The 12,544-nt window shown below is 43.8% G+C and overlaps 3 protein-coding genes across 3 annotated transcripts; all 3 read left to right on the plus strand.

The window, feature by feature from the left end:
- The first annotated feature begins 48 nt into the window (after positions 1-48).
- Positions 49-4,448, plus strand: LOC136431958 (cytochrome P450 10-like). The gene is made up of 7 exons (XM_066422969.1): positions 49-1,326; positions 1,689-2,008; positions 2,168-2,318; positions 2,630-2,731; positions 3,383-3,476; positions 3,903-3,999; positions 4,243-4,448. Exons 2-7 carry the CDS (start codon positions 1,714-1,716, stop codon positions 4,446-4,448), a joined length of 945 nt encoding a protein of 314 aa, XP_066279066.1. The 5' UTR covers positions 49-1,326; positions 1,689-1,713.
- Positions 4,449-4,694: 246 nt separating this feature from the next.
- On the plus strand, positions 4,695-7,794 carry LOC136432987 (cholesterol side-chain cleavage enzyme, mitochondrial-like). The gene is made up of 6 exons (XM_066424719.1): positions 4,695-4,833; positions 5,295-5,461; positions 5,719-5,797; positions 6,181-6,346; positions 6,646-6,689; positions 6,930-7,794. Exons 1-6 carry the CDS (start codon positions 4,705-4,707, stop codon positions 7,032-7,034), a joined length of 690 nt encoding a protein of 229 aa, XP_066280816.1. The 5' UTR covers positions 4,695-4,704; the 3' UTR covers positions 7,035-7,794.
- A 1,142-nt stretch (positions 7,795-8,936) lies between these two features.
- Positions 8,937-12,530, plus strand: LOC136432986 (melatonin receptor type 1A-like). The gene is made up of 5 exons (XM_066424718.1): positions 8,937-9,272; positions 9,693-9,857; positions 10,076-10,272; positions 10,522-10,700; positions 11,245-12,530. The coding sequence occupies exons 1-5, from the start codon at positions 9,266-9,268 to the stop codon at positions 11,411-11,413; spliced, it is 717 nt and encodes a 238-aa protein (XP_066280815.1). The 5' UTR covers positions 8,937-9,265; the 3' UTR covers positions 11,414-12,530.
- The last annotated feature ends 14 nt before the right edge of the window (positions 12,531-12,544 follow it).

Consider the following 12,544-nt stretch of genomic DNA (forward strand, 5'->3'; position numbering starts at 1 on the left):
AAGATAGTAGCTGGGAGTACTTGTAAAAGAAACATTGACTTATTTGTTGTGGGCTGTATGTTTGCTGATAGGTAGACTATAACCATCCGAGCATTTTATCCTTTAGAAGTTGTCCCTTCATGACCATAACTATCTGCACATGTGGGAATGCATGTAGTCATTCTCAGTACCACGCCCATTTTCCAGAACGGTGGAATGGACTATAAAGGTTTGTGAAGAATTAAGTGTAAAACAACCATTTGTCCCTTGAATGTCTACTTAGATTGAACTGCGTCATGAAGACTTGGGACTTCTGTTTCAGTCAACTTTTTTTTTCACTGAAAAACACTTGGTGTTGTCATCTACTTTCACTGATATCATGGTTACACGCCACTTAGAATTGGATGTTATGTAAACTCGTAACACTTGTATAGCTCAGCAACAACAACGTATGCCTTAAACTTCTGGTTCAGGCAAAGAACTTAGTGGACAAAATAGTGTTGGAAGGACATCTACGGAAGTGATGATGCAAATCTAAATTTAGACGCCTTTCATCACTATCTGGGTCTTTATAGATTTTTCTTCGTTTAACATCATCCATGCCTTTGAAAATGTGTTTGTGTAAAGTATCAAACTTTCCAGCTGTCGAAATGGACACCTTTCTAAACGACGCTTGCAGTCCGTTTATGTAGTAACCATTTATTTTGAGTAACAGTTCTAATTCATCGTGATAGTGGCCACCTGTTCCTTTTCTTCATTCTTCTGAAATAATAGGCTGGCTAAGCGGCTTAGGACGTGTTTATTGTTGTACCCCGGACCCAACACAGCCCCGGTGCCCTTGGTGATACAAGCCACTGTTATCATCACGTTACATGATGGATCTAGTGCAGTAATATTATTACCGAGATCAAGAAACAAACGAGTCATTCAAATGCTAAAGGTCAATTTGGGTTCCTTGTCCTCAGACCAAAGCGTACAATGACACCCACTTTGTCTTCGCTTGTAATTGAGTTGGTTCACTTTGTTGCCCTCCGTAAGTTTAGATGTTTGAAAACCTCTTAAAACTCCGTCGACATTTTCCCCACAGTAGTTGAACAAAAACCCAATGGCTAAGTGGGAACACGATAACACTTCGGAATGACAAGAATGCCTCAGAACTTGGCACAAAACTGTTGGACTGCTCTCCAATAGACTGGCGTTATTTTCGTCTGCGTCACATCAACACGAACACAGCACAAAGGCGTTTTCCTCGCTCTTGATCAGCACAGCAGCACCCGCGTATAAAAGTTAGGCACACAGAAAACAAACGAATTTTCCGTGACGGTGGGGCAGAAATATAGCAGCAAGGTGAGATTAACTTCCTTTCGTTGTGTTGCTTAGTTTTTGTTAATTTTTTGTGATGAAATGGTATATTTTGGGCAGAATTTTTCTGTTTCAAAAAAACCTTCGTTAGCTGAAAGACCAAATGCATAGTGATAAAGAACACTTTACAGCGTCACTGGCGTAATTTTTTCGTTATGAGAAATATATGTCGACAGTTCTTGAACTTTGGTAAAAACTGTAGCCATGCTGCCATGGACAGTTTATTCCACCGAGACCATGATCCGTCTACCCGACCATTTACTACATTGTGCATCTTTTTGAGTGAATCTTTTCGAGGACATTTGGAGGTAGAACACATCATGATTGCATTATCTTCCTCCCCTCAGATAATCGGAGAAACACTATTTCCTGATGGGGATTGCTACAGTTTTGGGCCGGAGGTGTGACGCGGTCATGAGAGGCGACCGTCTTCTCAACACCCAGTGGAAGCGTGGAAGAGCTTCTTTGAAAGATCTTTACCCCAACGCCAGAAACGTCGCGCTATGCATCCTTCGCCAAAGCAGCTCGACTGTGACCAACATGGGGATGGAATCTTACGTCAACCGTACGGGAAACAAGACTGACGTGGCTGTGCGCCCCTTCCGCGAGATTCCTGGACCCAAGGGGCTCCCCATCATTGGGAGTCTGTGGGAGTACACCTTTCTTGGTAAGCGACTTTTCACGGCCCAGTTTCACTTCACTCACCATAGCTAAATTCTTGATATGATAAGGGCAGATTTGAAATGGATGAAATTTCGAGCAATACTCTGATCTTCTTCGGTTCAGTTATCCACAGGTCACGTCATGTTCATTAATCATTTTTCAGGAAAGCTTGACCCTAGGCGCTTTGATGAGGCACTGTGGAGTCGTTACCAACAGTACGGTAAAATCTACAAGGAGAACCTTGGGCCACGCGGAACTTTCGTCCGCATTGCTGACCCTGCAGATATTGAGACCGTCTACAGGAACGAAGGAAGGTATGTCAGCTTCCGAACAAGAGTTTGAATGGCTCCTAATATTAACAATTTTAACATCACCTTTCTAAACTATAATTTGATACCTACTTTCAGGTCCTCGTGTGGTTGGTCTTTAAAGATCTTAGAAGTGCGCCCTGTGCTTGCTTTCGTCGAATTCTATGAACGAAACTACATGTGCAATTAAACTTTAAAAAACAACATGCAATGAATTGCACCGCCGATGATCTGTACAGTTTTATTCTGATCGCAATGGATAACTTTCAAAAAAAGACCGTAGAATTGTATGAAAGAGTCATCATTCTCCATTTCAGGTACCCACATCGCCCGTCGTTTCCACTGGTAAGGGAGTCCATGGAGGCGGCTGGACAAGAGCTTCTGAAGCACCGAGCACGGTCAGAGTCCAGTTTCAATGGGTGAGTATACACTATCAACACGGACTGTTGTACCCTATCATGTCGATGTGTTGGTATGAATACATGAAATTACTAGGTGATGACTGACACGTCACAGGCATCGCTGTTGGCGGCACTGCTCCTCGGTAAGACTTTGGATCCTTGACCTTTTACACTGATTCATCCTCGTCTTCATCTCACACATGCTTGGTGATACAATATAACATAGAAGAGAATAAAACCTGTTGTCATGTATTCAAGAGGCGAGACGTGTAATATAGTATGGTTCACTAGTATGGCTGCTTTCCGACCCGTTCCACCCTGACGGAACATCTGCCTAGGCTAGGCCCCCGGCATTCCACGATACTCTGACGGCGATCCGGCCTGCGCTCTCGCTGCGACCTAAATTGGATTTGTATAACCCTTGACTTCATAATTGGAATATTTAAACATGTATAGAAGTATGACTGAAAAGACAATAAAAAACACAAAGCGTAAAAAGATTCGTTAAAATTCGTTGAGCGCTCTGTCGAATTTTATGTCGCAGACAGCGCGCGGCGAGAGCACCGTCTTAGTGGAAAGGGGGTAAAAGGAGAAGCGTAAAACGTCATTTTACATTGCAGTCTTATCATTTTGTTACCAAGACTGTTAGCGTGTTTTCTTTCTCTGTAGACAAGGGTTAGAGTGGTACCGTACCCGCAGTGCCGTGAACAGGACACTGCTCAGGAGGAGCGGGGTAGCACTATTCCACCCAACCTTGAATGAGGTAACGGAAAATGCTTCTTCGGGGGTACTGTGAATAAAGATGTGGTGGTACATGTATAGTTACGTGCTCTTGATAGATATCATGATGGGGCTTCAGGAAATAGATATCGGAGAAATTCTAATGCATCTGTGTCTTTGTGGTCGTCCGTCAACCTTTTCGACACTGATCCAACCTTCAAATGCTATTTGTCTGTTAAGTTGGGCATTTTTCCATACGTCTTGTTGGTGTCGTTACATCGTGGACTCAATGTCTTTACTAGACGAAAACATTAGGTAACATTAGAAAGTGGCTTCATTTTACCAGCATAAAAGAATTAGGGTATAGGGAGAAACATTACAAGGCATCTAGGACACGAGTCAGGGCATGTACCGTTGACTGAAATGTAAGTTGTAACATAAGTTCTTTATGAATCCCTTTCCGTGACAGATCTCGGATGACTTCCTGGCTCTCCTAAAGCGGAGCCTGGATGAGAACAAAACCGTGCCTGACCTCGAGTGGCACATAAGACGTTACAACACTGAAGGTGAGTTTTTATATCCTTTAGTCTGTGTGTCCCTAACTGAAAAAAAATGAACAACCTCATTTTTCTTCAAACTCTATGTATGAGAGACTGGGAACGTATAGTCACAGTGTAGACAAGTTTCTCACTAATATATCTAGCTTCAAAGACAGAGTGTTGCGGCAACACTTAGTTTTAAACAAAGCTTGTATGTTTGCTAACGATTTTGTAGGAAGGCTTAACAGCGAGCTTTGTTTGGTTCACCAGTGGCTGGGACCACCATCTTCGGCCGTCGTCCAGGATGCCTGGAGCCGGACTTTTCGGAGTCGTGCCAAACGTCTGAAATGATCAAGAGCATCGGCGACTTCTTCGCCTCGTGGCTGAAACTGGACATAGGGTTCCCGCTGACCAAGTACCTCATGAAGGGCACCTGGAACGGGTACATGAATGCTCACAGGAATATTCTGAAGTAAGCGATGTTAATACAATTTGACTGATTTCAGTCTCTCTTTTTTAAAGCTAATAGGGGTATGTTTATGATAAAGGTTACAGTCAAACCTGGCCGGTCAGCCACCTGGCGCAGCCAACCACCTCCAGTCGAGTCATATTGCAACGTTATGCTAGCCACAAATTTTGTTTGCAAACATACACAAAAAACACTGAAATATAATCTTGTTGGTGACGATAATTATCATTTTTTTCCTTGACAAAAGGATAGTGAAGTACCACATGGACCTGGATGTGGAGTACGAAGATGACCGGCCGAGTGTCCTGGGTTACCTGCTGTCCGAGTCCAGCCTGTCGGACACAGATGCCGCCATGTCGGCTGTGGAGCTGTTCGTGGGCGGCGTACAGTCGGTAAGTCATGATCATCAAGAATGAACTCTAACCCTATATCCTATATCTAACTCCTTAGCCCTAACGCCGGTAAAACGTAACCTCTGCTCCTACCCAACCCTAACCTTTACCCTAACTTTAACCCTCACTATCCTACCTCTAACTCTCACTCTACCCTATAGCTAACCTAGAATTAGTGATGCGTATCATTCTCCTCTTGGGTACAATTAATCCTATATTTCTCTGCACATTTCTCTTGTTACATATCATATAATATGATATATGAACATAGATTGAGACTACTTGAAGACGATGTTGTATTCTGTTATGATTAACAGGTCCGTGTCCACGTTGTCCGCAACAATACAAAAGCAGCTGTGATTTGATTTAATGGTCTTTATTCTCAGTTTCTTGGCCTCATTAACAACAATCAACTTACTCCAGGAAGTTATTGAAGTTTTCAGACTCTCGGTTTTCCTCAGAGTTCCCATGCAGACATGTTCCAACTGTACGAGTTGGCCCGGCATCCGCACGTCCAGGAGGCCATCAGGCGGGAGGTGACTGAGGCGGTACCTAAAGGGGAAGCTGTAACGAGTGCGCACCTTCAGAAGCTGCCCTACCTCAAGGCTTTTGTAAAGGAAACCTTTAGGTAAATTTCAGTCAGGACGACTCTATAGGCTCTGCATGATAGCTCTTAAACTCTTTGGTCTAGTTAAACACGCACACGCATGCACGAGCACAAACACGAACACCTTGCCCGTTTTCCCCCCTTAGATTGACCACCATGTTTCCTGACCGTCCCTCTCCTCTCTCGATTCTGGTACAACATTGACTAATATGCCTATCTTCTTTTCAAAAAGTGTGGAACCTGTTGGCCATTATCATTTCCTCGTCTCATCCCCCCAGGTTCCACCCAGTCGGCGTCCTCCACATGCGGATTCTGGACCGTGACGTCGTCCTGTCCGGATATCGTGTGCCGGCTCATGTAAGTGTGATGGAACTGTTACTTTTCTGTCAAGTCATACAGCACACCGCACTGTAAATCAGGCAGAGGCAGCGTCCTTTATGCTCTAGCGCCCCTTGTGTCATTCTCAGGTACTACAATACTTCATTAATTTCCCAAGGAACGTGTTCAGGTGTCATTAACGTGCACGTACGCAATTATTGATATTGCATCACGACCAACATTATATATCGTTCGGTCTCCGTGTGTGCTTGATTTTCCAGAACTTGTGATTCACTACTTGCACGACTTTCCGTCAAGAAAGACGAGAAACGTGTGATCGTGCAAATTAAATGTCACACAAGCTGAAGTATACTTTAACATGTGTAATAAACTACATTGACCTGTTGTCCTTGTTACCCCAGACAACAATCGAGATCCCAATGAGCGTGCTGGGTCGACTGGAGGAGCTGTACCCGCAGGCAGACCGGTTCCTTCCCGAGCGCTGGCTCCGAAGGGGCCCGAACGGATTCCGATCCCGCATGTTCAGCCACGTGACTCCCTTCGGCCACGGGCCACGCGCGTGCATAGGTCAGCAGCTTGAAAATTTATTGATTGACCCAAAGGTATAAAAGTATAGGTCAAGAAGACTACTTTCCTGTCTGAGTTTTATGGTTAGTGGAGTTGGGCGTGCGCGTGGGATCTAAGACCATCTAACTGGAAATGGACAGAATCAAATTTCTGCCACGACTCTCGCTGAGCGTTTACCATCAACAGCAATCCTTTATTCCCGTATTTCCACAATGAAGTTATATCTTAAAACAAATGCCAGATCTCTCTCCATAATGCTATATGGAATTGTTCATAATCTGTCATATCATATCCCGCAGGTCGCCGACTTGCTGAAGACAAGTTCTATATCCAGATATCTAAGGTAAGGAAGTTTTGCATGTAGCATTAAACGTGTATTTGACAACTGCATGAGACTGGATGGGTAAAACAAGTTTGAAAAAGAATGTGTAACATTATAGTATGTTTGTACTTCACCAAAGTACCAAAATATACATTTCATATTGTCTTCAATGTCATCTGCACTTAATCTAAGCAACTTTTAAGTCGTGTCTAGTTTAACTTATGAAGAACTACGGAACACCTTTTTGTTGCCTGATTACAGTTAGTACAGAACTTTGATCTGCACTGTGACGAGGAAGTGGAGACATTAACGGGGTGTTTCCAGGAGCTCTCCCCCAACCCAAACATTCGCTTCACACCGCGGTAAACGGAGACTACAGAACCGACTAGCCTGAATAAATCGCGCTCCTAGCGGCGGCCCGACGGTTGCCGCTCTCTTGAGGAGGGGGTTATTAACCCCAGCCAGCGAGAGCTTTTGTAACACAGGCTACAGAACGGACCACATCGATTCACGTCTGCCACAAACCTCGATCTTCAACGCTATTGACAAACATTTCCCTTATAATGACTACTGTATTCAGTCAGAAATGAATGTGTGACTTATTATATCACACTAATGTGTGACGTTATCACATACATTGGTGGAGCTTTACTACCAAAAGCTGTACTTTGTATGTACTTCTTCGTGAGGGCATGAAGCTAACGCTAGCTATGGTTTTGTCTTTCTACAAGACGTGTGTTTTTATCTAAAGTTTGTATACACATGGAAGTACGTTCCTCCATGGTGTTCACTTAACATTAAGTTATGCAAAAGTTAAATGAAGAAAGGATGTTGAAAGGATTACTTGGTAACGTGTGATAAGATAAGTTGTGAAGATGAAAATTACAAATGGTTGTTGATTTCGTGGACACATTAACGCATGCTTCCTTGATACATTGGTCAGTATAATCAATGGAACATGAACATGATTATGTACATGAACATATGTAGTCAATGTCATTTGCCATTAATACCTATTGCGGTGGTTTCTTTCCTTTGATTGGTGTTATTTGATTGTTATCGTTGCAGTAAGAGATTGACGTTCGAAGTTTGTCTTGACCCAATAAACAATACATCAGTTTTGTTAACACTTTGAGACGCATATTGGTTTAGACACGTACTGCTGTTTACTACAGACACGCATACGTTTCTCATATTTTCCAATCCTCCTCCTTTGTTTTCTTCGGCGATCTCATCTGCCCCTATACCCTCTCATGCCCCCCCCCCCCCTGCTATCTACGCAACCCTCCTCAGGCACATTACCCTGTCTTAAAAAAATCCTTAAGATTCTCACATTTCCCTCTCACTACTTTCCATATAGAGGTTATTCAATCCTTACACAACAGGGCAAACAGGAAGCGATCTAAAATAATTTTACCACTTTAGGTAAAACAATTAGTCGTGCACGGCACATGGCCTGTGAAAAGTAAAGAATATGTTTTCATACATTCTGTTGTGTATACAAATGGCTTAGACTGCAGTTAAGCTCAGGAAATTGGGAAAACTATAATAAGACACAGCCCCAAACAGAGATTACCCAATATATATTGCTCCAAAACGGAGAGGGATTAAGAGAGAACGGCAATGACAATATGCTGCCTGCTTTGACATCCGTTAATGGTTTATGCTGCGTAAGTAATTGGTGTTTATGAACTTTCCACAAGACTGCGTCATTTCAAACGATGTTTATGCACACCGTCTCTGGGGATTTAAAAATAACAGCCCTTTGACTCTCGTCGCCAACGTCGCATATTCTGCAACAAAAGGATGCAAAGGCAAAACCAACTCCTCTTTATAGAAGAGAAACACAATACTGTCCCATCGTCTGGAACAAGTTCACACCCGACGTTCAGAACCTGGTCGATAGTCATTAGCTGATGGAAAATCAGGGCACGATTCTAGCAGTCAAGACCTAAGGTCTTTTTAACGAACAGATTCAGACCTAAGAGGATCTGTGCGTCACGTTGTTAAATAGTCCCTACATTGTGTGCTCATCATCAGTAACGGTCGGGTGGATTCCCGAGAGTTGGTGAGATGGATCCAGGGCGGAACTGCACCCTGATGGCGAACCTCACTTCTGTCAACTGCACGGCTTGGAATGTCACCACGGCACCGCCGCTTCCGTCCCTGCCTCTCATCTTCGGCACAGATTTCCCTGCAAACGTTCCACAGGTTAGTCAATACACATCCAGGCTGGTCTAAACAACGTGGTATTGTGAACCAAGTGAATGCTAGCATGAAGAATCAGAGGTCGGCGTCTACTGGGCATTTGTAAGCGTTGAAAGTCAACAAGCATTCAAACTTGTCGATCTATGGATGTCTTCCTTCCGTTGTGAACTGATCTATCTATAACATGCCCATAACTATAATGCTGAGTAGAAGTTTATGTGCTAATCCAGGTGGTGTACTTACTGTTGGTCCTGATCCTGTGCTTGCTGGGGAACACCGCGGTGATCGGGACAGTGTGGCTGGACGAGCAGCTCCACGAACCGCCCAACCTCCTCTTGACTGGACTCTGCGTGGCCGACATCTTGTACGACCTGCTCATCCTCCCTGTCATGCTTAGTGAGCATTTTATTATCACCTTTTACTCATTTCAACAATGTGGCTACGAGGATAGCAGACGCATGAATCATGTTTATAGATATTTAACGTTAATTGTAAACTCCCTTTCGCAATTAGTGTTACACTTTCCACAAAATCTTTAATAAATTGTATGGTTCCTGGTGGCAAATGTTCTAAAAGTTGGCACATCGGCGACCAAATCCGTAGTGTGTTTTTTTGCACACTTTTAGACAGATTAGCCGAATAGGCTCGGTGGGCGTCACTCCACCGCCAGGGAAGGTTGTGTGAAGTGCCTTTCCCAGGGGCACAACCGACGCCACTTACAACATCTTTAGGATTAGGATTCTTTAGGATACTACGCAGGTAGGATTGTGATATGTAGATGTCAAACGGTAAAGTGTTATGCGCTCTGGCCCTCAGATGTACTGTTCATCCGACACTACACCTTTGGACAGACGGCGTGTGACATCATGGCCTTCTTTCACATCCTGTGCACGTTCTTCTCCATGATGATGACCGGCGCCATTTCCTTCGAGCGGTACCACTTCATCTGCCACCCAATGCAATATCACAGCAATTTCACAGGTAACTTTATACGGGATAGATTCTACATTTCATTGCGAATATTTTCTTGTCTTTGACTCAAACTTTTATCGCTGTCAGGAGTGCAGAGCTAATCAGCCGATGTTGTTTGAAGTCAAGAGAGCTCTTTCGTCGATAGAAAGGGACATCGAGGGGCTGGTTCGGTGGATATGATCATAGATTACTTAGATTGAAAAACTGTGTACTACAATTTTCAACAGGCCGGCGGATTTTGGGTCTGCTGCTAGTGTGCCTGTCAGGAGCCCTCCTGACGGCCTGCTGTATGCTGCCGTTCCTGCGGTCAGACCCGCCCTTCTTCTTCCCCGCCCCCATGTACTGCGTCAGCCACGCAATAGCGTCCGGGGTGGTGGGCTGGATGTTCTTCATGGCCGCTGGTTCTCTCGCTACATACTCCCAGGTAAGGCCGCATTGTGACTTAGTACTAGCAATGTAACATGTTGTTCTTTGTCCGTCGCTGTCGAAAGTGACCAGCAGCATCACATTAGGTGCGGCGTTAGGTTGCTGGAGTAAGGGAAACTTTTTACAGCTTCGGCGACCCTGTTTTGCAATTGTTTTCCCAGAAATGTACGGTAATTCAGATGTAGACATTGCTGCCACCTTTCCTTCCGGTGATTCGATCCACAACTTTCTGGCTGCCATGTTACAGGTGCGGATCTACCTGGAGGCACGGCGGCACTTACGCGCCATCCAGGCAGGGAACATCAGCGGCCACTCCGCCGAGGACTTTCGGAAGAAGATCAAGAGCGCAGTGACCACCACCGCAGTCGTGGCCATCTGGTGGCTGTCTGAGTTCCCCCTCATCACTGTGGAGACCATTCTTGTCACGTGAGTTTTTATCTAAGAAACCAAACTGTTCATTCATGTAATGATTCATCGAAGTTATCAGTATAGATTTAAAGTGACAAAAACTCGTTCATGATTTTGTATCATCAAGTTAATTAACGGTTAATTAACTTGATGATACAAAATTATGAACAATTGCAAACAAAAGTATACAAGACTATAGAGATAGCCTTGCTGTCATCTTGCCAGTGGGTAGGTAGGACATGTGGGATTGCGTTCGCTCTGACAGTCGACTGAGAAAAAGTGAGTCGGTGTGACAGCCAGACTAAATTTGAGGTGCACTGGAATTGTCCATTCTACCTGAATGGCCTAAAACAATATACTGTAGAATCCATAATGTCTAACATGTTAACAGTTCATTTTCATAGGTCTAGCTTCCCCAAGTTACCAAACTCGTAATGTCTCTACCGTGGATGGGAGGTTACTAATCCAGAGCCGTTCCCAATTACCAACTTTGGACCCTCATGATCAGTTGTCCTTATCAGATCTGTTTACAAGTGTACAATCCCGATCTTGTGTTCTGTAGGGCACCGCACATGACCTCTGTCAGCTGGCAGGTGGCCCACCGCGTCAGCCGGTTCGCCTACTTCATCTCCACCTGCAGCAACCCCATCGTGTTCGCCTTCAGGAACAGGCAGTTCCGCAGCGCCTTCAAGAAGCTGCTGCGTCCCCGGGCGGTCCACAGCTTCAACTGAAATACAAGTCAATACCAGGGGTTATGTAATGTTCGGGTTACTGTGCTGAAGGTCAGCGGTTAATCTAATGCTTTGACCTAAGATGTTTACCTGTGTTTGACAACGGTACTGACAACTCAAAGGAAAAAGAAAAGAAAATGCATGATATCAAATATCTCATGTGCCTGGACTGGCAGGTTAGCTTTTCAAGTACTATTCAAAAATCATCTCACATGTAACACATGTATCAGTTGACCATAATTACGTAACGACGGCCATAAAATACTCAAGGTTATTGTGTTCAGAAATTCTATATTTGGCAGTTGGTCCTCAATGCGTCACAATATCTAGTGACAATATCATGTAAGAATGTGTCAAGAAACATCAGTTTGAATTGTGTGTTAGTGGCGTGAAAACGATATGGAGTTTTTGTGAAACATGTATCAAATCACTGTTAGTATCATCGACAATCATTGATGTATTGAGAAAATTATGCTGTGGATAGCTGTTACAAATATTCTATCGTCGCGTGACGCGTTGGTCTCCTTGTGACATCCATGTTGGGATTACCTTGTTGCATCCACTCTAAGCAGTGTCATACCGCCAGATGCAGAGATGAGCTTATTTACCTTCCTTAGCTGTAATGTCTGTTCTACGTCAATACGGTAATACCGTGCCTTGTAATAATGTTCCAGTGGAAGCACGTGTATTCTTGATCGATTGTAACGTAATTGTAACGTGATTTCTGTACCATGTAGTTTTCTCATCCATTTATCTTTTCCAAATTCGATTGCCAGATAAGTCGACTGTTCCAATGTATCCGTAATGTTGGTTGCCTAAAACTTCATTTTCTTGTTTTGTCTGGTTTGGGCTAGACTCTAGTGCCTTTAAGATATGGCATAGACATGTTGTTATGATTTTAGCTGGTCTGTTTTGACCCGAGGGTTTTATTCAGAAACTCCCGTTGTGTTTAGATATTTTGCATATCGTGTTACTGTTTGTTGCTGCTGTTGCTAGTGACATGATATGTGCAGATAAATCCTTGCGTATTCTTTGTGTTAGGGATGTGTTTACTGAGACATGATGATTTTTTCCACGGAGTGAATATAACATTGCACTCTATTTAATGACACCAGCAAGGGAATATTATTA

The sequence above is a fragment of the Branchiostoma lanceolatum genome, chromosome 4, assembly GCF_035083965.1.
Source record: "Branchiostoma lanceolatum isolate klBraLanc5 chromosome 4, klBraLanc5.hap2, whole genome shotgun sequence".
NCBI classification, from domain to species: Eukaryota; Metazoa; Chordata; class Leptocardii; order Amphioxiformes; family Branchiostomatidae; genus Branchiostoma; species Branchiostoma lanceolatum.